The sequence below is a fragment of the Hylobates moloch genome, unplaced genomic scaffold, assembly GCF_009828535.3.
Source record: "Hylobates moloch isolate HMO894 unplaced genomic scaffold, HMol_V3 SCAFFOLD_33, whole genome shotgun sequence".
Classification (NCBI taxonomy): Eukaryota; Metazoa; Chordata; class Mammalia; order Primates; family Hylobatidae; genus Hylobates; species Hylobates moloch.
The window spans coordinates 3,016,737-3,040,693 of NW_026652308.1; the positions used below are offsets into that span (position 1 = coordinate 3,016,737).

The window sequence follows — 23,957 nt, forward strand, 5'->3', positions numbered from 1 at the left end:
AACGTAACTTCCCCTTCGAGAAGGTACTGCAAACTTAGCAGCTCACCTTAAAAACTACTAGGGGGCATAGACAAGCACAAATGTGACTAAAATTCGAATCCAAGTACATTAAATTCTGAATGAATACCAAGTTCTTTGGGAGCTTCAAAGGAAGATGAAGGGGGTAAGGAAAGGAAATTTTAAAAAGATTCATAGAGGAGATGACTTGAGATGGGTGTGCTTGGAAGACTGAATTTTTAAGTTAAATATTCCTTTTTTTGAGACAGGGTCTTGCTCTGTTGCCCAGGCTGGAGTGCACTGCTGTGATCATGGCTCGTTACAGCCTTGACCTCCCGGGCTCAACTAATCCTTCCGCCTCATCCTCCCAAGTAGCTGGAATCACAGACACACACCAATATGCCCAGCTAATTTTTGTATTTTTTGTAGAGATGAGGTTTCACCATGTTGCCCAGGCTTGTCTTGAACTCCTGGGCTCAAGCAGTCTTTTTGCCTTGGCCTCTCAAAGTGCTGGGATTACAGGTGTGAGCCACCATGCCCAGCCTGAATTTTTTTCTTTTATTATACGAAGAATCAGTACAAAGGGAAGGATAGAATTTTGACAGACATAGATGGCAGGGGAGAGAGATCTCATGATAGCAGAGACTTGTTTGGTTCATGACTATATTCCCCATTCCTTAGCAGAGTACCTGCTACATTTGAGGTATTCAACAAATAACTGTTGAATGGGCTGGGTGCGCTGGCTCACACCTGTAATCCCAGTACTTTGGGAGGCTGAGGCGGGTGGACCACTTGAGGCCAGGAGTTCAAGACCAGCCTGGCCAACAGGGCAAAACCTTGTCTCTACTAAAATTACAAAATTAGCCAGGTGTGGTGCATGCCTGTAATCCCAGGTATTCGGGAGGCTGAGGCAGGAGAATCACTTGAACCCGGGAAGGTGGAGGTTGCAGTGAGCCGAGACTGCACCACTGCACTCCAGCCTAGGTGACACAGTGAGACTCTGTTTAAAAAACAAACAAACAAACAAACAAACAAAAAAAACTGTTGAATGGAACAGCATAAGCAAAGACACAAAGACGCACAAGATGAAAAAGTACTTTAAAAGCTCTATGAAAATGCTAACTTTATTTGAAAGTGCAGGTTGTAGCTAATATAATTTGTGAAACAGTCAGAAGAGAGACTGAAAATATAAACTGGAAGAGATTAAAATAGTTGCATTTAATGGAGTCAGCAACTTTTCATTTTTCTTTTATACATCATCTAACTTTTCTTAGCATATGGTTTATATCACTTAATTCTATAATTCAGATGTTTTACAAATTCAGGCCTTAGTCACTCCCCCAACTACTACAAAAAAATTACCCCAAAACAGCTCACTACATGACCTCAATTTTAGTCTAGGGCTTCTGACCACACACCCTGTTCCTCTTAATTAATATTATAGCTTGAAAACACTTTTTCTCAGCTTCTTCTTTTGTGAAGAAAGGTGACCTACCTGGATCTCCTCCCGAGAAAGCTGCATAAAATTTTGCACAAAATTTGGGGGTTCGTCCCATCCTCCTTCCTGGGTCTCCAGATTGTGGTAATAATAATATCCACCTTTTACCCAGTGCTTCACCCACTTGCTGTTATTATCTCCTGGCAGAAAATAAAGGAAAGATAGAAGACATTCAGAGCCACACTCCCCAGCTGTATGTCCAGAACTGCAGGATTATTACAGTCAGGTCTCACAGTCTAAATGAAGACCACTCCAAAAGCTGTTCCTTGGATCTGTGAGAGTAAAGGGGCATCCTAAGCCCCCATTAAATTATGGCTTTGTAATGACTAATTTAGCTCATTTATGTCTATAAGAAGAAAACAACTGTGAAGTCCAATTATGGAATTAACCATGATTAACTTTGTTCACTCCAAAGCTTAAGGCCTGTCTGTCTTAAAAAATGTGCAACCATTCAGCCTCTCCAGTTTTTCAATTTTTTTTTTTATTTTTTTTTTAGACAGAGTCTTGCTCTGTTACCCAGGCTGGAGTGCAGTGGCATGATCTTGGCTCACTGCAGCCTCTGCCTCCCGGTTCAGGCGATTCTCCGGCCTCAGCCTCCCGGGTAGCTGGGATTACAGGCACACGCCACCACGCTCAGCTAATTTTTGTATTTTTAGTAGAGACAGGGTTTTACCATGTTGGCCAGGCTAGTCTTGAACTCCTGACCTCAGGCGATCCGCCCGCCTCGGCCTCCTAAAGTGCTGTGATTACAGGTGTGAGCCACTGCACCTGGCCCAGTTTTTCAATTTTTAAAAGTCCATAAAATGGATAAGAAATCTTATTTCTTTCCCTCTTTTTACAGACAAACTACTTTTAATTGCCTATAGGCTTAATCAGAGCTACTGCTACTCTGTGAAAGATAAACAGTTAAATATTTTAATCTTTCCCACATTCTCAGAAAATTGGCCTTGTTAACACAGCTGTCCACAAAGGGGGGGAAAGGATATTTTCAAAAATAGGGATTTCATCTCCTTTAAAATGAGCCTAAGTACTGTATAGCTATGCTAAAAGGTCTTTCCCTATAGCTTATCCCTTTCCTCTGTCCCCTCATATGCTCAAGGGTTAGCTTCAGGGCACATATGTATTATCCCAGAACTCACCTACTGCCAGTTTTTTCTTCTTGGCTTCAGCAAGGTCACTCTGGTAAGTTTCACCACATTCAGGGATGACTCCATATAAGCCAACATCAGGGGAACGAAGGGCACTCAGTGTTTTGCCAACATCACCACTTTCTACTGCCTCATTAATGGCAAAGATTCCTAAGGCAACTATTCCGGGAAAGAATTGTTACCAGAATAGTTTGGAGAGTGTCTAAATTCACATACTGGTTCACCTAACTATATCTACTGGCAAATTGTTCCCCCATGCCTATCTTGGTCAAGCTGTATGGAGCACCTTGTCACCCCCAGCCTCCACCAAAACAGAAATAAAACAGGTGATACATACACTTCTGTGCTTCTTGGGTGTCTTTGTTGGACTGCCAGATTCCACCTTGAATTTCATCCAACCATAACACAGCTGACTCATCCTGGATTTCCTACATATTGTTAAAAGCAAAATATTAAAGTCATGAAATCGGGGTACATGTAACATACATGTGATGAGGGGGGTGGCTTCCTAGACTCAATTAAATATGAAAGAACAGGCTTAAAAAATACGAGACACATGGGTTAGTCAAATGGAAGAAGTAGGCATCAAAAAACTGGTAAAAAGTTCGGTGCAGTGACTCACACCTGTAATCCAACACTTTGGGGGGCTGAGGCAGAAGGAATGCTTGAGCCCAGGAGCTCGAGACCAGCCTGGGCAACATAGTGAGACCCCGTCTCTCTAAAAACAAACAAAACAAAATAACTTAGCCAGGCATGGTGGTGCACGCCTATATTCCCAGCTACTAGGGAGGCTGAGGCAGAAGGATTGCTTGAGCCCAGGAGGTTAGGCTGCAGTGAGCCGTGTTCTTACCACTGCACTCCAGCCAGAGTGCAGACTTGTCTCCAAAAACAAACTGGTAAAGGTCATAAGATAAGGGAAATGGCCCACATGTAGATGAAGATTATATAAAGATGAATTTAAGTGGTTCAGGAAGTTGTGAACAGCTAGAAGGGACAAGAGGTCCAGACAGACTGGGAAGGGGTCCAGAGACTTTAACAGGGTGACAAGGGCCAGGGTATATATATGAATATGCAGTACTTATTTGAAAGCCTCCTTTGCCAACAATATTCAGAGGAAGTTAACGTTCTCTATGACTACTAATGTTTTTAAGACTGTCAAGTCTTACTTTAACCAGAACCTTTGAATTATCACATTTAAAGCCAGAAGTCACTACAGGCAATCTACATTTCTCACCAGCTGATATCCTAAAACTTGAATGTTAAATCAGTTGCTGGGAACTTAAAAGCAAATTTTCACACAGAAATATCATGAATGTTGTGATTACTTTCCTTAGTACAGCTAACAAAAGCCTCACAGCATAGTCTGAGTTGACTATTGTGGATAGAGATGATGTATGATGTAGTGGAGGTGACTTACTTTCTTCTTCCTAAATTTGTTAAGACAATTTTCTTTTTTAAAGGAGATTGTTGGTGACCATTTGCTCTGAACGGCATTTTAAACAGAATTAGATTAGTGGAAATATCTTCCTCTAGTATCTTCCAATTTTTTTTTTTTTTTTTGAGACAGAGTCTCGCTCTGTCACCCAGGCTGTAGTGCAGTGGCACCATCTTGGCTCACTGCAGGCTCTGCCTCCTGGGTTCACGCCATTCTCCTGCCTCAGCCTCCCGAGTAGCTGGGACTACATGCACCCGTCACCATGCCCAGCTAATTTTTGTATTTTTTTTAGTAGAGATGGGGTTTTACCATGTCAGCCAGGATGGTCTCGATCTCCTGACCTTGTGATCTGCACGTCTCGGCCTCCCAAAGTGCTGGGATTACAGGCGTGAGCCACTGCGCCCGGCCGTATCTTCCAATTTTCAAGAATGTAGCTGCCATATTCCAATTTGGGGAAGTAGTTTATGGATTAGCCCCAGGTAGTCACTACTGTTACTGAGAGTTAGCCCAATAGGATTCTACTTCTACCTGCTCTCAGTATGAGAGTCAGAATCAGAAACCACTGCTGATACCCCGTTAGATTTCCATGGTCATACTGAGGTTATGTAAGCTTCAACGATCTCAAAAGAGTGGGGGTTGTTAAGATGCCTGTAAGGTCTTTACAGAAAGCATCAATTCAGCAGATTACTAGGGCACTCTTCTTTAGAAAAGACAAGGCACTTCAGGTTTTAAAGTGGCCAGGTTGTGAGAGTCATGTTTGTGGTGATCTAGGCAGACCCAACAAAATTAACATACTCCTGAGGCTTGAGCTAACAGCAATTGGTATAAATAGCAACTCAAAAAGTCATTTAGATTGCTTGATGTGAATGTAATTTGCCAAGGCATGAATGAGGCAGAATAAAGAACTTAGTAAATCACCATAACTATGTGTCCAAATGAGGCAGGGTCTGAGCTTTGAGGCAAAGTGAAACGTTTCACTGCCCAACAGCTGAAGTCACAAAACCTTAGGGAAGGCTTGGCTTTCCTCCTGTTTTATTAGAGAAAGACACAACATTTCACCCCATATAGTGAAGCAGCCACAATCCCTGCAATTTATAAAGAGTGCAGGTGACAGGATAAGGCCAAAGGAAAGCATCTGAAATTGAAAGCAGTGATTTCTCTTAAATGTAGTCTTTTAGAAAGATCATTTAACCTAATTATGGTAGGTGCCGGCCTTACAATTCTAAGAGGCACTGTCCCAATTTTAAGAAGCGCACGGTCTTGGGAAAGGAAAAGAGTAAACAGATAAATACAATGCAAGAACAAATAAATCACTTAAAAGCTGCAGAACCTAGTGCCTTCCTACCACTAGTCGCTTTCTATTACTGGAAATAGAAAATGACCACACACAATCCCCTAGAGTCCTAAGAATAACTACTGGAAATACTAGACAATAGTTCCAATGTGAGACAATACAATGAGTCAGCTGCAGGCTTGTGACAACTTAAATTGTGAAGTCATAAGTGAGAGAGCTGATGGTCTAGTCTCCAAGAGAAGCAGCATAAAAATCCTTGTATCATAAAAACAGAAGCATTTCCACAGAATCAGGCCATTTTTGGTTCACTTCTGGGATAATCATACAACAGATATCTGAGCAGAATCTGCTGTAAGCAAAGTTGTGAGACTTAGCACAACCTCCCTTGCATTGAGAAAGGCAGAACCTTTCCGAGCATTCAGAATTCTTTCTTCCCTGCCCCATGCAGATTAAAGCAAAACCTTTCATACACACTCCTTAAGAAATAAGCAATAGAGAAATAGTATGAAAGGCAAGAAAAACTGAATGGATGGGTGTCTCAGGTGTTTTAGGGAAACATTAATATAGAAAAGCCCCTCACCAGAATGAAGAAGGAAAGACAGACAGCATACACTACCTCATCCCAGTGTAAGAAGAAAGAACAAGTTCTTTCTGCTCCAATTAGACTGAATAAAATGACAAAACCCAAATCCTTCTGGTAAAATTTGTTTTAAAGAGATCACCTAAGATTAACTCGAATCACCGAGCAGAGTGTTAAAACCCAGGCTAGACGTTATGGAGCGAAAACAGATTTGCTGTAAAAATGCTATATAAGATATATTCAAGTACAGCTCCCTACCAACTCTGACACTTAGAAACACACTGATTGCATTTCAGAAGAGGTAAAGAGATAGGGACGAGAAGTCAGAATTTAAAAAAAGAGTGGGCAATGATTGGAGGTAGAAGAGGTGAAGAAGCCACAAAACACAGAGAAAGGGAGAAGAGGCAAAAGAATGACTATGTTATGTACATGTATATATGGAAAGCACACACATACCCCTCTAAAGGGCACTTCTCACCACTCAAAACTTTTTAAAAAGCCTTTACTTACTATGTGGCTTGGTTTGCATGTGTGATGATAGACCCAATATTACATGTATAACTATATAACCACATATATACCACATACACACATAAACACACATACACAAATCTGTACAACACATTTATTAACTACACAACATAAGCACTGACCAATCACGATGGAGCAGAGTCCTTATGGCCACTGCTGGTTTAGTTGCCGTATAATGGGATTTCAACTAGAGTTGGGGAGTGATGGCACAGATATGGGAGGGTTGGGACAATAACAATGTACCAAACAAAATAAAAGTATTTCAATGTCCTAACAACTGGTACAGCTGTGCTGGTGTGAACCAGCTGATTACTAGCTACATGCATATAAGCATGTCTGCACAAGTGCATACACACACATGGAGGTCAGAGAGAGATTTAAGTCATTCTTTTTTTTGAGACAGAGTCTTGCTCTGTCACCCAGGCTGGAGTGCAGTGGCCCGATCTCGGCTCACTGCAAGCTCCACCTCCTGGGTTCATGCCATTCTCCTGCCTCAGCCTCCCGAGTAGCTGGGATTACAGGCGCCTGCCACCATGCTGGGCTAATTTTTTTTTTTCTTGTATTTTTAGTAGAGACGGGGTTTCACTGTGTTAGCCAGGATGGTCTCGATCTCCTGACCTCGTGATCCACCTGCCTCAGCCTCCCAAAGTACAAAGATTACAGGCGTAAGCCACTGTGCCCGGCTGATTTAAGTAATTCTTATTCTTTCTTCCTTTTTGAGATGGAGCCTCGTCACCGAGGCTGCAGTGCAGTGGTTTGATCTCAGCTTACTGCAACCTCCTACTCCCGGGTTCAAGCATTCCTCCTGCCTCAGCCTCCTGAGTAGCTGGGACTACAGGGATGTGCCACCACACCTGGATAATTTTTGTATTTTTAGTAGAGACAGGGTTTCGCCATGTCAGCCGGGCTGGTCTCAAACTCCTGACCTCAAGTGATCCGCCTGCCTTGACCTCCCAAAGTGCTGGGATTATAGGCGTAAGCCACCACATATGGCCTAAGTCATTCATATTCTTAATTATAAAATGAGTTCCTGAGGAGCCCTGATATCCATGTCTTGCATTCAGACTTTACTACTCATGACTAGTAATCCACTTTTATCAAGAGTCCCACAAACACTAAATTTAAATGAAGAGAGACGTGACATCAGTGAAAATGGTAAAGACTTCTGAAAATCCTCTCCACCATGAAAAACAAACAAAAAACACTGGCACACTGGCAAACAATCACCAGCATCAGTTTTTCTTTTTGTGAAATGGAGTTTTGCTCTTGTCACCCAAGCTGGAGTGCAGTGGTGCTGACTGCAACCTCCACCTCCTGGGTTCAAGAATTCTCCTGCCTCAGCCTCCCGGGTAGCTGGGATTACAGGTGCCTGCCACCACGCCTGGCTAATTTTTTGTATTTTTAGTAGAGATGGGGTTTTGCCATGTTGGCCAGGCTGGTCTCGAACTCCTGACCTCAGGTGATCTGCCCGCCTGGGAGTCCCAAAGTGCTGGGATTACAGGCATGAGGCAATGCGCCCAGCCCTTTTTTTTTTTTTTTTAAGACAGGGTCTTGCTTTGTCACTCAGGCTGGAGTGCAGTGGTGCAATCTTGGCTCACCACAACCTCAGCCCCCCAGGCCCAAGTGATCCTTCCACCTCAACCTCCCAAGTGCCTGGGACCACAGGTGCACACCACAATGTCCAGCTAATATTTTTATTTTTTGTAAAGATGGGGTTTTACCATCTTGCCCAGCCTGGTCTCAAATTCCTGGGCTCAACCTATCCACCCGCGTTGGCATCCTAACGTGCTAGGATTATAAGCATGAGCCACTGCACCCAGCCAGTTTTTTCAATACAGTAGAAATTAACCAAAGGCTTGCAGAAATTGGAGAGTGTATTCAAGAAAAACAGCTGAAACTCAGTAAGAACAGTGAGCTCTGTGGTACTTTAAACTCCCCTATTCCAATCTGCCCCTCCTACCATCCCTTCAAAGCCCCATTCCCAGAGAACTGTCATTAGCTGACCTGTTCAGAGGTCACACTCGCAAGGCTGTCTTTATTTGACCTGACCAAGAGCTCATCCAGTGCAAACAGCCTTTTCTCCAGAAGAAATTGTCAAAAACATTAAGGATAACAGTTTAGGCAAACAAGAGACTAACTAAAAACCTTATAAGGAAGAGCTGTAGAATGAGATGTTTGTTCATGGAGAGCTCTGACAACTTGACATATTCCTGGATGGGATCTAGGAGGCCACAGTGCATGTGTGGGCCGTGCACATGCTCAGAAAGGATCTGATAAAGCTCTTGTTTAGCATATCGTCAAGAAATATAAAATGGGCAACCAGCGGCCCTCAGGGCTGCTCTGTCTATGGAGTAGCCATTCTTTTATTCCTTCACTTTCTTAATAAACTTGTTTCCACTTTACTCTATGGACTCTCCCTGAATTCTTTCTTGTGTGAGATCCAAGAACCATCTCTTGGGGTCTGGATCGGGACCCCTTTCCTACACAGTACTGCAGCTCAAAACAAAACAAAAAATATCCCCCACACAAAAAACTCCGGACCATGTGGCTTCACTGGAGACTTGCACCAAATGTTTAAAGAACTAGCTAATCCTTTACAAACTCTTTCAAAATATAAAAGGAACACTTCAAGTCATGAGGCCAGTATTACCCTGATACCAAAACCAAACACAAAAATATCAGAAGAAAATAAAACTACAGACCAAATGTAACTTAAGATCTTTTGCTCGCTAAATTTGTAACTCAGTGATAAATATTTTTAAAAACACTCCCAAATGGCTGATGGAGACTTACATGTTCAGGTGATGCCAAAAACAAAAAACAAAACAAAACAAAAAAACCAAAACCAAAACCAAAACCAAACAAACAAAAAACAATTTCCCCCAATGTGTAGCTCACCCAGCTGGGCCTGGCAATGTTAAGCAATTTTTCCTTTAACTCCCCCGACTTCCTCCACCTTTGATGAAGTCTGAAAAGTTTTTCCACAGCAAAGGAAATGCTTCAAACTCTATAGTCACATCCTCAAAAGGTTTGACTCCAATGACCCAAACAAGATGCACACACAGCCTTTTGAATTATTTACACTTTACCTATTCGTGACTTGCTAGACATACTGTTTTTTTCCACTGTGGCTATCAGGAATAATGCTACTATGAAGATAAAGTTGTTCAAAGTAATTGTAACACAAACTCATCTTTTGAAACGTTTGTCTTACCTGCTACCTAGTTTGCTGAGGAAATTGACAAGGTTTATGCCTCTTTTTATGCTGTTGCTGTCTAGGAAGTTGCCTTGTATGTAGTAGGCCCTCAAATAATTGTTGATTAAAGCATAATTAACATCTGTTTTCTAATTGTGACTGATCTCCTTTTTAGTGCTTACTAAGTAACAACAACTGGATAGAACCATAGCCTTCAGAAGATTCCTGAAGTGAGGCAGCAAGCGGAAGGGCTAAAAGAAATTTTTAATTCTGAGTAGCCAGACGTATAAAAACAGACCAAGGCTTTAATGTATTGGAGCTTTTTGCACACTGACCCTCGTGTGGGTTCTGTAAGTTTGGGTGAAAGGTAGAGGAGTGGGTAATTTTATATGTTGGTAATATTATGATGTTGACTGATCTCCTTTGATTACATTGCCATGGCAGTAGTTGACATTACCATGTCCTAATCATGTAAATGTAGTATCTGATAGATACTACCAGGTTTCATTTAAGAGACATTATTATGCAGAATGTCACTTGATGCTGTGGAGAGGACTGAATCACAACTGCTATTTCATAGCCAGGAAATTGAGATCAACTGATTTTACTTACTCAGATAAGAAGTAGTTGGCTCTAGGGAAGCTAGAAATGGAAGTCTCTGTCTTTGATTCATTTTATTGGATTAGTGTTTCCCAAACTTGGCTAGTCATCAGAACAATGAAAAAGTCATTTTTAAAATACAGATTCCTAAGCTTGAAGTCTAATTCTACTGATTCAGAATCTCTAACGTGTCAAGCTACAATGATTCTATGTATGCTAGTGGTAGTAATGTTTGTTTTTGCTGCTGAGAAAGGCCAAAGAGAGCCTTATATCTGACTGTCAGAGGAGTGGGGTTTCGGAGAATAAGCTAGGTCGGCTTCCATATCTAAAAAGGGAAGTAGATTGAAGATACAACTTGTATAGCTGTCACTCATGCTAAATGTCTATCAAATCACAAATAGATAAAGTGCAAATAATTCATATGTCATCAACTCATGAATGGATAAATAAAATGTGGTAAAGTGGAAATAATCCATTGTGTCATCAACTCATGAGTAAATAAATAAAATGTGGTACAGTCATACAATGGAATATTATTCAGCAACAAAAAGAAATGAAGTGCTGCTGCTACAACTTGGATAAACTAAGCTAAAAGAAGCCAGTCACAAAAGACCATACATTGCATAATTCTGTTAATATGAAATGTTCAGAATAGACAAACCCATAGACAAAGCAGGAGTCTGATGGCTGCCCAGGGCTGGGGGAGATTAAGGGAAAATGAGTGACTACTAATGGGTACCGAGTTTCTCTTGGGGTGATGAAATGTTCAAAAATTGACTGTGGTGATGACTGCACAATTCTATCAACATACTAAAGTCCACTCACACTGAATTGTATGATATGTGACTTATGTTTCAATTAAGTTGTCGTAAAAAAACTGTGACATTATCTATTAAAGCTTCATATATGTATTCCCTATGGCCATAACTCCTCTCCGAAATGTATACCTAACAGAAATGCATACATATATTTTTAACCAAAATTAAAATATTCATAGAAGCACTATTTACAGGCCATGGGCAGTGGCTCATGCCTGTAATTCCCAACTTTGGGAGGCTGAGGCAGGCAGATCACTTGAGGTCAGGAGTTTGAGACCAAACTGGCCAACATGGTGAAACCCCATCTCTACAAAAAATACAAAAAAAAAAAAAATTTAGCTGGGCATGGTGGTTCTCGCCTGTAATCCTAGGTACTAGGGAGGCTGAGGCAGGAGAATTGCTTGAACTTGGGAGGAAGAAGTTGCAGTGAGCTGAGATTGCGCCATTACACTCTAGCCTGGGCAACAGAGCAAGACTCCGTCTCAAAAAAGAAAAAAAGAAGCCCTATTTACAACAGTCTGAAAAAACAAAACAACAACAAAAAACTTCACCAATAATATATAACCACACAATGAAATAGTACACAACAATGAGAATGAGCAAAGGATGGCTCCATGGAACCACATGGATGCATATCATTAACATTATTTAGGGCAACAGAAGCCAGACACAAAAGAGCACATAAGGTATGATCCCACTTAAATACAGTTCAAAAGTGGACAGAAATGAACTGTGGTGTTATTAATAGAAATCAGAATAGTGGTTACCACCAAATGGAGGGTGGCTGAGGGTGGAAGGGGATATGAGGAAGGTCTCTGTGGTGCTGGTAACGGGGTCATACAGTCTGAATGCCAAATACACAGTTGTGCCTCCTTTTGAAAATGTATGCAATTGCATACCCATCTACCTTGTTCATTTTTCTGGATCATATATTTTTTTTTTTTTTTTTTTTGAGACAGAGTCTTACTCTGTCCCCCAGACTAGAGTGCAGTGGCAGAATCTCGGCTCACAGCAACCTCCACCTCTCAGGCTCAAGTAATTCCTGTGCCTCAGCCTACCAGGCAGCTGGGATTACAGGCATGCACTACCACGCACAGCTAATTTTTGTATTTTTTTTTTTTTTTTTTTTTTTTTTAGTAGAGATGAGGTTTCACCATGTTGGCCAGGCTGGTCTTGAACTCCTGGCCTCGAGTGATCTGCCCGCCTTGGCCTCTCAAAGTGCTGTAGGATTATAAGGCGTAAGCCACCGCGCCCAGCCCTGGATCTTATATTTCAATAAAGAATTTACTGAAAGAGACACGAGACTGTCAACAACAAACAAAAGAACAAAAACCCAAATGTGTACAACAGCATGAGCTCCGAGAAGGTGCAGCCTATGTCTCTCACATTTTTGTGTCCCTCCAGTGCTTTGAATCTAAGGGTGCCCAGAAAGCATTCACTGAATGAATCAAGGAAGATATTCCTACCTCTACCTTTGTTCTAGGAGGGCTGAGGTGCTCTGAACATAAAGAACAATTCCGATGCCACCCACCTGGGCTTTCTCTCTCTTCGCTCTAATCAGTGTGTCTTGGTAATGCTGGGCCACTTCTGCAAGGACTCCCTCAAGTTTAGCTGCAGGAATCTGTAGAGCCTGCAGAGTCTTTTGGGCATCACCTTCATCCAGGGCTTCATTAATTAAACCAATGGCTAAAATCCCTAAATATAAAGAGACAGAAAGTTGTTTTTTTTTTTTTTTTTCAAATTAAGGAAGTTTTTAAACAAATCAATCATGAAACATGCTAACTAATCATAACTAATCATAACTAATCATAAATCCACCTAAGAGTAACCATGATTCAAACTGCAACTTACCATCCATTAAGCAGCACTGTTTTAATCTTTTATATATTAGTGTTTATTTCAACTAAACTCGTTTGTATTCATATTCCTATTGAATGCTCAAGTCCTTTTGTTTCATTTTTAATTGCTCTAACTTAAAAGCGATGAGGATTTTTATGAAACTGGCCTTCCGGTATAGCTTTCAGGTACACTGGAATGTGTAATCAAAAACATTCTTGAGTCACAAAGGATTCACAAAGAGTCTTAAAAAGGTTCAAGGGTTCTTAAAAAGTCACCTAAGTCAACACGTTTACAGAAGAAATAACAAGACTTAGCAATCTCTTCTCCAAGATTACACAGCAAACAAATGGCAGAAGAAAGATACAAGCCCAGGGCTCCCTAATGCAAGGCAAGGCTCTTCCCACCAAGTCAGTTGAATATTTCTCACAGGAAATACAAATTAAAATTAGAAACATTCACTCCCCAGGTATCTTAGGCAGCCGCACTTCTTTTGTAAGGACTCTGCTGTATAATAAAAAGTCTGGCTGGTCTTTGTCTCTGGGGGAGCCTCTAAGACCCTTGGGATATCCTGAGTGATAGGTATGTTTCTGTTATTCATGGTGGGCCCCTCCGCCCACACCTGAATTTATGCCAACCAATGACTCCTGGTTGGCCTCTTGAGAGTTTAAGGATGGAGGCTGGCCATGCTGGAAAGATCAACCATTGAGGTTTAGAGTCATGTGATACCAGCCTGGCCTCCCATTCTCCAGGGAGCAGAGGCCAAATGAAAATTGAGTTTAATTGCAAAGCCAATACTATCAATCATGCATATGTAATGAAGCCCAGATAAAAACTCTGGACACCCAAAACTCAGGTGAGTTTCCCTGGTTGGTGATACACATCAATGTGCCAGGAGAGTGACACATCCTGAGAATACAGAAGCTTCATAATGGGGACTCTCACGGATTATTGCCTGATGATTCTCTTCTTTCACCTGATCCTGATTTACATATTTTGTAATAAAATTTTAATCATAAGTCTAGCATTTTCTTGAGTTCTGTGAGTCATTCTAGCAGACTGTTAAACCTGAGCGGGTAGAAGGATCCTCCAAATTTGCAGCCAGTTGTTCAGAAGTACAGTGGCCTGGGAACCCTGCAGCTTTCAGCTTGTGTCTGAAGTGAGAGGAGTCTTGTGGAGGACCATGCCTACAACCTGTGCAATTTGACCTAATTCCATGTAGTGTCAGAACTACTTGTTATAACAGCATTTAAAAATAACAGATCATGTTCAATTACCTCCCCCAAAATTAAGTTCTTATTGGACATATACCTAATTATAGCAATTGCCTTGTGTTCTCAAAACAATATCCAACTTTAGCTTTTTGTGTTATATAGATATTTTCAATCTCTCACCCAAAAAATCCTTCTAGGAGTGGTATTTTGAACCACTTCATGGAATCACATCATCATTAATGGTGACATTATTTGGGGAGGACAGGAAGATAACTCACTCTCATGTTCTTCTTGCACCACCAGATTCACATGGTCCACGCAAGCTTGGATATCATTCCATGTAATGAATTCATTATTCTCTGCATGTGCCTGAGCCTTCAGTTTCATCAACTCATCGAGATACCTGCCCCAGACCCCCAAGTAAAAAGAGCATTAAGCACAGCATGTTTAAATATTCAAGGAACAAAGATTGCTAGGGTATCCCAACCATTTGATATATTCTCAAGGCCAGTTTTGGAACTGCGTAGTTACTTTAAACAAAGTGCAAAAATGCAACAGAAATCACTTATTCTCAATGTCCTGTTACATATTCTAAATTCCACATTAAGACTAACTCTAGAAACAAGGGCAGCAGCTCAGGCAATTCCTCCATAGACGAGAAAAAAAGGCCACACATGAGCCATGAGCTAATAAATGCAGAAGGAATGACAGAGCAACAAATCATCATTCAGCAACTTTTACTGAAGGTACTGATATTGGAAAGATTATCAATTGGGTTAAAAATACCAGGTGAATGCTTAATGGAAAACTGGATATTTTGACGGTGCAAAAGAGATGATGTTCTAGTGATGAGGGAAAAACGTAAATACGCAATGGAAGTATAAGTGGTCTCCTTAATCCAGGGATCGATCTTAGTATCTCTAATGGTGGGAAAAGCGGGTTTTATATGCCTATTGATATGAGGCAATATGAAATACACATCATCAAAAATGTTGAACTGAATCGCGACAAGCCTATAGATTTAATTTCCAATTTACCGGAATAAGGCAAATATGAGAAAGCAACTAGAACTATCCATAAAATAGGACGCCTTATTTGGCAATCGGTCCCATCCCTTTAACAAGTCAGTCTCATGAAGAAAGGGACAATTCTAGATTAAAAGATACTCAAGGGACACAACAACCAGATATAATACATGTTCCTAGGCTAGATCTTGTTTTCAACAAAACAGCTATACAGGACAGTTTGGGAACAACTGAAGAAGAATGAAAATGAACTAGCTAGGGTTAGATGATATTTAAAACATCTCTAACTTTGTCAGAGATAGTGTTATTTTGACCACGTAACATATTTCAATAAGCCTACTTATATATTTAGGAACGGAATGTCATATTTTTCAGCATAACAAAGAATTAGATGAATCAAAGTAGAACCAAACAAAAGTATGACCACGATAAAGTAATAATGTCTGCAAAGAAAATCGGAGCACTGACATACAAAAGACAGAGTTAACAGCTATGTAATGGATTTATTCCCTTCACTCTGGACACCCACCTCTGACAGTTTTCTTCCTCAATATTGGTAAGACCAGTAACTGAACTGCTCAACTGCTTCCACACTGTATTCACATCTCCTGATTCCAATGCCCTGTTGATCAGGGCCACCGATGACAACATCTCCACTGCGACAGAGAGCTCTGGGTGGGTGAGATTATGCTGTACAGAAAGGGACAGAAGGGAAGACAGTGAGGAAAGACATTCTCCAAGACCCAGGGAGTTATAAGTTTAATAAAACCATAAGAAAACTAAGTTTATGCAAAAAAGTTCTACCTAACCACAGGAAGAAGTGGGTATTACACTCATGTCCACCGAACTTTGCTCACAAACAGGACAGGTTTAGTGAACTCACTTCAGGACTCTGTCGTTGCAGGGTAGCCAGCTCCTTCTGATAGAGATCGGCGGCAAATGGATACACCTGGGGCAGCTGGGCTTCGGGATTCATCAGTTCCAAAACAGTCTTCTCAGCAACACCCTTCTGGATTGCAGCATTAATCAGTGCTACTGCTGCCAATCCTGTGTGAAAAACAGGAGTCAGAAATGCAGTGGGCTTAGAGAGCCCTCAGGGGAAGAAGGTGCCAATCTTCACGGGAAAAAAATCACATTCTGTGGCTATCAGCCATGAAGTTTGAAGTGGAACTTTTGTCTTTAAAAAAGCAGCCTCCTTTGTATGAAGAAGGGTGAACTGTACAGTATGCGAACCATATCTCAATAAAGATGTTTTCTTTGAAAAGCAGCCTCCTAAGTGTTCTCCTCACCCCTATTTTCTTCCCGTTCAATTCATCCTATATGCTACCACTACTTCCCACCTAAACCACCTCTTCCTTCTCCTACTGCCTGGCTCCTTAAGCTACCATTCAAAGCTTTCTACAATCTTTCCACCCCTTGATCTTACACAACTCAGCCCAAAACATTTACAAAATTTGTATTCTAACCACCATTCCTCAAAGACGTCTTTCACTACCGGTACTTCGGCTCCCACCTCCTTTTTCCCTCATTGTCCTACACTAGGAACGTTCTTTTCTCTCCTCTTTCACCATCCAAATCTTAGCAATCCCTTAAGTCTCAACTCCTCCAGATATTTCCCTAACACACCATGAAGTGTGTGCGAGCCAAAGTGAGCCTATATTGACTCCAGTTCTACCTTTAAAACTGGAGTAACTTGGCCAGGCACGGTGGCCCACGCTTGTAATCCCAGCACTTTGGGAGGCCAAAGCAGGTGGATCACGAGGTCAGGAGATTGAGATCATCCTGGTCAACATGGTGAAACCCCGTCTCTACTAAAAATACAAAAATTAGCTGGGTGTGGTGGCACGTGCCTGTAATCCCAGCTCCTCGGGAGCCTGAGAGTGGAGAATCGCTCGAACCAGGGAGTCGGAGGTTGCAGTGAGCTGAAATTGTGCCACTGCACTCCAGCCTGGCAACAGAGTGAGACTCCGTCTCAAAAAAAAAAAAAAAAAAAAAAAGGCACACAGACCAATGGAACACCAGAGAACTCAGAAACAAAGCCACACATTTACAGCCATGAGCAGAACATTTTTTGACAAAAGCACCAAGAACACACATTAGGGAAAACACAGTGCTATGGTTTGGATTGGTTTATTTGTCCCTACCAAATCTCACGTTGAAATTTGATCCCTGACATCATCCTGAGGGTATGAAAAAAAAAAAAGAAACTTGATCCCCAGTGTGGTGGTGTTGGGAGGCAGGGCCTAGTGGGAGCTGTGTGGGTCACAGGAGCAAATGTCTCATCAATGGCTTCGTGCCATTCTCATGGTAGTGAGCTCTCGCAAGATTGGACTGGTTCTTGGGGAGAATGGATTAGTTCTCATTAGAATGGGTTGTTATAAAGCCAGGACCCCTACTCACTACCCTGGGGATCGGTCTCTCTTCACATGAGCCCACTTGCCCTTTGATCTTCTCCTTCATATTGTGATGCAGCACAAAAGCCCTCACCAGAAGCCGAGCAGATGCTGGTGCCTTGCTTCTTGTACAGCCTGCAGAGCTGTGAGCTAATAAATTACCCCGCCTCAAGTATTCCTTCATAGCAACATAAAATGGGCTGAGACAGACAGTCTCTTCAATAAATGGTGTTGAGAAAACTGGATAACCATATGCAGAAGAATAAAGCTAGATCCCTATCTCTCATCATATACAAAAATAAATCAAAATAGATTAAAGACTTAAATCTAAGACCTGAAACTATGAAACGACCGGAAGAAAACATTGGGGAAATGCTTCAGGACACTGGTCTGAGCAAAGCCATTTAGCTAAGACCTTAAAAGCATAAGCAATGAAAGCAAAAATAGACAAACAGGACTATGTCAAGCTAAAGAGCTTCTGCGCAGCAAAGGAAACCAACAACAAAGTGAAGAGACAACATATAGAATGGGAGAAAATATTTGCAAACGATCCATCTGAGAAGAGAACAATAACCAGAATATATAAGAAATTCAAACAGCCAAAAAAAAAAAAAAAAAAACCCACAAATAATCCAATTTTTACATGGGCAAATAAGCTGAATAGACTTTTATCAAAAGAAGACACACAAATGGCCAACAGGTATATGAAAAAATGCTCATCATTAATCATCAGGGAAATACACATCAAAACCACAATGAGACACTTTCTTACTCCAACTAAAATGGCTTTTATCAAAGACAAAAAATAACAAATGCTCGGAAGGCTGCAGAGAAAGGGCTCATACACTGTTGATGGGAATGTAAATTACTATAGCCACTACGGAAAACAGTATGGAGAGTCCTCAAAAAATTAAAATAAAACTACATATGATTCAGCAATCCCATTGCTAGGTATATGGCCAAAAGAAAGGAAATCAGCACTCCCATGTTTATTGCAGCTGTATTCACAATAGCCAAGATATGAAATCAACCTAAGTGTCCATCAATGAATAAATGGTTAAAAAAAAAAAAGTAGTGTATACACATAAGGGAATATTATTCAGCCATAAAAACTGAAGGTCATTATGTTAAGTGAAATAAGCCAGGCACAGAAAGGCAAATACCTCCTGATCTCACTTACATATGGGAGCTAAAAAAGTGGATCTCATGGAGGTAGAGTTGACTGGTGGTTCCCAGAAGCTGGGAAGGGTAGTGGGGAGGAGGAGATAGAGAGGTTGGCTAATGGGTATAAAATAACCATCAGATACAAGGAATAGGTCTAGTGTTAGCACAGTAGGATGATGATAGTTAACAATAATGTATAGTTCAAAACAGAAGAACTGGAATGTTCCCAACATCAACAAAAGATAAATGTGTTAGGTGACAAATATTCCAATTACCCTGATTTGATCATTACACATTGTAGGCATGTGTCAAAATATCATACGTCAGTGCTTCTTGGTTGGTGTCAGTGCTTCTTGGTTGGTTTAAAAAACAAAACACATGTACCCTCAAAATATGTACAACTATTACATAGCAATTAAAACCACCACAACAACAAACTGGAGGAAGCCTCCTGCCACCAAAAGTACCTGGCAGTTGGTTATGGCTAGTAGGCTCAGGGTGGGGGATGAGGGTGACAGAAGCTAACCTCAGACCCTTCAATAACACAAAGCCACAACTTTCCTCCCATACTATTTCAATGGACTCTTACTTCTCTGATACTGCTGGGCAGCACTGTTTGCAGCATCCACTCCAGACTGCAGCTCTTCCTTCTGCAGGGGGTCAGTCTGACCACTCTGAGAAAAGCAAAGAAAATTATGTAAAGATTACTCATTCCTATGACTCAAGGCCTTAAGGTTCTCATCTCTCAAAAGCAGCACTAGGGACAGAGAGCCATAGTCATAAGTGACAGCTCAGGCTACATGCAGCCAAGGTGGCAGCCCCAGCTAGAGCCAAATGCCTTTGTCAAAGCTGGGGTAGAGTGACTTTACAGATACCAGTACATTCTTAAACATATTACATGAAAAGCCTCAAAACGTTCTAAGGAAAAAGTGTTTGCAGAATTTAAGCACGTTAATGCTACTTACTTTGACCAGCGTACGCTGGATATTTGTAAAATGTGTACTTGCCCTTATTTAGACAAAAAAGAAAGCCCCTCATGTTTGTTCTAAAAAAAAAAAAACCCCACAAAATACAATCCCACACAATCTACCCTGACTGCACAATAAGTACTTTTCCAGTGTTGGCCAGAGCAAACTAACAAGGTGCAGTTTTTTTTAAAGTGCAAATTCCTGACGTAAGAATGCAAAAATATTCAGTTTTCCCCATTGTCTTTTAGTTGGAGAGAGAGACAGCTGAAGTGAAGGAGTGGTTAGAATGGGGATGGGTGGGTTTTGTCTGTTTATTTTAAAAGAGGATTCATAACTCTAAAAGCAAAAGTGAGCTGAAGACAATGTGTATTTTACCTGAGGATTTTTTTTTAAACTAATTTATATGCAGAGGAAAAAGCTGTATTATGGGGAAAAACAAAGGCAGCATACATATCTTTAAATGACAGCATGGGATTCGAATAGATATATACAAACTCTTGCAGCTTCAATCCAGATTATGTTTACCTGTCTCTTCTGCTGTTTATCACTCAGCAGCTGCTTCAAGTACCAGTCACTATTCTGTTGCTGTAGTCCTCGAAGACCCAGGGCTGGTGACTGTAGAGCCTTGAACAAGGCCAGTGCATCTCCTTGTTCTAAAGCCAGGTCGATATTTGCTAATGCAGAAAATGCTGAGGAAAAAAGGCAAAAGCTTATGAAAGGACTATGTTAACAGAACTGCCTAGAATAGTTTTCCTTCCCCAAAACCAATCTCAGTCCCAGATAAGGAAATATAACTTAGAGAGCCTTTACTCTGTGGTTCTCAGAAGCATAAGATCTTGGGAATGGAAAAGAACCTCAGAGTCATCAAGTCCAGGGGTTCCCAACAAGCTGTTCATCGGATTTCATACAGATTCCCGGGCCACACTCCCAGCCTACTTAAAAACTTCCAAATGTAGACAGCTCAGCACCAATATGGAGCCACCAATCCAGACCAACATGACGCTTAAATTCCCTTAAAATGCCAAGTAGTTGTCCAGATTATACTTACAGACTACCAAACAGGAGAAAGTATCTCCCATGGCCATTTACTACATCTTTGGACAATTTTGTTTCAAAAATATTTTTAAAGCTCCAACCCTAAAGTTCACACTGAATACATTCCACTGCCCCTCCCTATGACAGCAAATGCCTTACTAGCAGCCTTATTTCCTTTAACCATGTCTTACATAGCATCATTTTGAATCCTCTCATTACCCTGATACTTCCTGAACACACTCCACCCACAACAGTCAGTGCCCAGATATCAAGGGTGGTCCAACCTGTGCAGAGTGAAAGGGGTCATCTTCCCCCTTTCCACATTCTCTCTTCTAATCATAGAACCTGAGGTCACACAAGCTCTATAATACAATACATGACAATGAAAACCCAGATGTTCCTTCATCTGAAAATGATAATGAAGATACCTTCCCTCATAGGAATATTTTTAAGATTAAATAAAATCATATACATAAAAGCACTTTATATATTGTAAAAAAAAACCAAAAAGGTATTCTTAGCCTGAAAGACAGAATAAGATAATTTCTGATTTCAGAAATGATAGCCACTAAGGAATCATAATTACTTTTTTTTTTTGAGACAAGAGTCTTGCGCTGTTGCCCAGGCTGGGGTGCAGTGGCGCAATCTCGGCTCAATGCAAGCTCCACCTCCTGGGTTAACGCCATTCTCTTGCCTCAGCCTCCTGAGTAGCTGGGACTACAGGCGCCCGCCACCATGCCCGGCTAATATTTTGTGTTTTTAGTAGAGACGGGGTTTTACCATGTTAGCCAGGATGGTCTCGATCTCCTGACCTCGTGATCCGCCCACCTCGGCCTCCCAAAGTGCTGGGATCACAAGCATGAGCCACCATGCCCGGCCTAATGAGCTTCTACAAAGAGCTGTATGCATGAAATATTGCATAAAGAACTTCACTAGGCCAGGGATCTGCATTTTGTCTGGCAAGTATGAAGTAGTCATTGTGAGTTCTTTAGCAGAGTAGTGACAAAATGATAATTTCAATAAATTAATTTCCCAAAAGTAACACATATATAACAGTCAATATTAAAAGTATAATCTCATTTTTGTTTAAATATGTTTTGGAGGCTAGGCAGGGTGGCTCACGTCTGTAATCCCAGCACTTTGGGAGGCCAAGGTGGCAGGATCACTTGAGATCAGGAGTTTGAGACCAACCTGGGCAACAGAGCGAGACCCTGTCTCTTTAAAAAAATTTAAAAAATTAGCTGGGTGTGGCAGCACATGACTGTAGTCCTAGCTACTAGGGAATTTGAAGGAGAAGGATGGCTTGTGCCCAGGAGTTTGAGGCTGCAGTAAACCATAATCACAACTGCAGCCTAAACAACAGAGTATAACTTTGTCTCTTAAAGAAAAAAAAAAAAAAAATATATATATATATATACATACACACACACACACACACACACACACACACACACACAGTTTTGAAGGACATACAAAAAAATGCCAGTAATGATTATTTCTAAGTGATGATTATTTCTAAGTGAAGGAGTCTAATTTTTGTGGTTTATTTTTTATTTCTAGACAGTTTGCATTATTCTTCAAAGGAAAAACAAAAATATGTTACTTTAAAAAAATAGAAAAATAATTTTTTTTTTTGAGACAGAGTCTCACTGTTGCCCAGTCTGGAGTACACTGGCACCATCTCAGCTCACTGCAACCTGTGCCTCCCAGCTTCAAGCGATTGTCCTGCCTCAGCCGCCCGAGTAGCTGGGACTACAGGAGCACGCCACCATGCCCGGCTAATTTTTGTATTTTTAGTAGAGATGGGGTTTCACCATATTGGCTAGGCTAGTCTCAAACTCCTGACCTCAGGTGATCCACCCACCTTAGCCTCCCAAAGTGCTGGGATTACAGATATGTAAATGCTGGGATTAATCAGCCACTGTGCCTGGCCAGGAAAATAATATTTAAAAGCATGTAATAGGGTGAAAGAGTGAAACTGTAGCCAAAAAGACTACGACGCTACTGTCAGTGTAGGAACAAGGGGCTGACTGAAGATAAATAATTAATACGGAGGCATAGAAACACAAAAGATTGTTAATAAGCAATTATTGCTTAACAAATCCACGAATGTCTAAAGCAAGTAAATTAAACTACGTTGTAAGTCCCAGAATAGATCAACATTCACATTATAATATTCCTTAAAGTGCCTGACTCAAGAACATACTTACTATTGACTTTGTTTATATTGCCTTGAATTTCAGCTTGCGTGAGCAGCTCCTCATAAACATCTCTTTCTCTCTCTGAGTTTTCCGTCTGAGGATGAGTAAAAAGCGTAATTAAGTTAGCTTAAGGCGTCTAAGAAGACCACATAAATACACCTGTGCTCCTCCTGCACCATAACACTACCAAGAATATGGATGTAGCTTAAGACCCTTTATAAAGAACAAAGCAGGCACAGTAACTCATGCCTGTAATCCCAGTGCTTTGGAAGGCCAAGGTGGGAAGATGGCTTGAAGCCAAGAGTTTGAGATCAGCCTGGGCAACACAGCGAGACCCCATCTCTACAAATTTTTTTTTTTTTTTAATTAGCCCAATGTGGTGGCACATGCCTGTAGTCCTAGCTACTCAGGAGGCTGTGACAGGAAGATTGCTTTGCCCAGAAGTTCAAGGCTGCAGTGAGTTATGACTGCACCACTGCACTCCAGCCTGGGCGACTGAGTGAGACTCTTTTTTTTTTGAGACAGAGTCTCGCTCTGTCACCCAGGCTGCAGTGCAATGGCACCATCTTGGCTCATTACAAACTCTGCCTCCTGGGTTCACGTGATTCTCTTGCTTCAGTCTCCTGAGTGGCTGGGACTACAGGCATGCACTATCATGCCCAGTTAATTTTTTTGGTATTTTTAGTAGAGAGGGGGTTTCACCATATTGGCCAGGCTGGTCTGGAACTCCTGACCTCAAGTGATCTGCCCGCCTTGGCCTCCCAAAGTGCTGGGATTAGAGGCAGCACATCCTTGCCTCAGATCTGAGCAGAATGGGCACATACAGATCCACAATCTTGGAGTCTCACTGGTGACGTAGGCAGGGGCATGGCAGCAGCTACTTGCCTGCAGGCCAGTTTGGTACCTAACTGGGAAATTGAAATCCCTGCTCTATGATAAGAGATACAAAGAATGTTCTGAGAGCAGGTTGTTTTGTCATCAACCACGATAAATTTGTGTGAAGTTTTTTTTGTGTTTTTTTTTT

At 41.3% G+C, this 23,957-nt stretch overlaps 1 protein-coding gene across 1 annotated transcript in view; it reads right to left on the bottom strand.

The window, feature by feature from the left end:
- LOC116463303 (ras GTPase-activating-like protein IQGAP1) overlaps positions 1-23,957 on the bottom strand; it is a 111,379-nt gene that overhangs the window by 33,135 nt on the left and 54,287 nt on the right. The window contains exons 9-18 of the mRNA XM_032146336.1: positions 22,943-23,027; positions 20,223-20,386; positions 19,319-19,403; positions 16,056-16,219; positions 15,702-15,862; positions 14,426-14,550; positions 12,629-12,792; positions 2,981-3,071; positions 2,635-2,802; positions 1,493-1,635 (exon numbers count right to left, since the gene is read on the bottom strand). Coding sequence (XP_032002227.1) covers positions 1,493-1,635; positions 2,635-2,802; positions 2,981-3,071; positions 12,629-12,792; positions 14,426-14,550; positions 15,702-15,862; positions 16,056-16,219; positions 19,319-19,403; positions 20,223-20,386; positions 22,943-23,027 — 1,350 coding nt within the window. The remainder of the gene's footprint in view (positions 1-1,492; positions 1,636-2,634; positions 2,803-2,980; positions 3,072-12,628; positions 12,793-14,425; positions 14,551-15,701; positions 15,863-16,055; positions 16,220-19,318; positions 19,404-20,222; positions 20,387-22,942; positions 23,028-23,957) is intronic.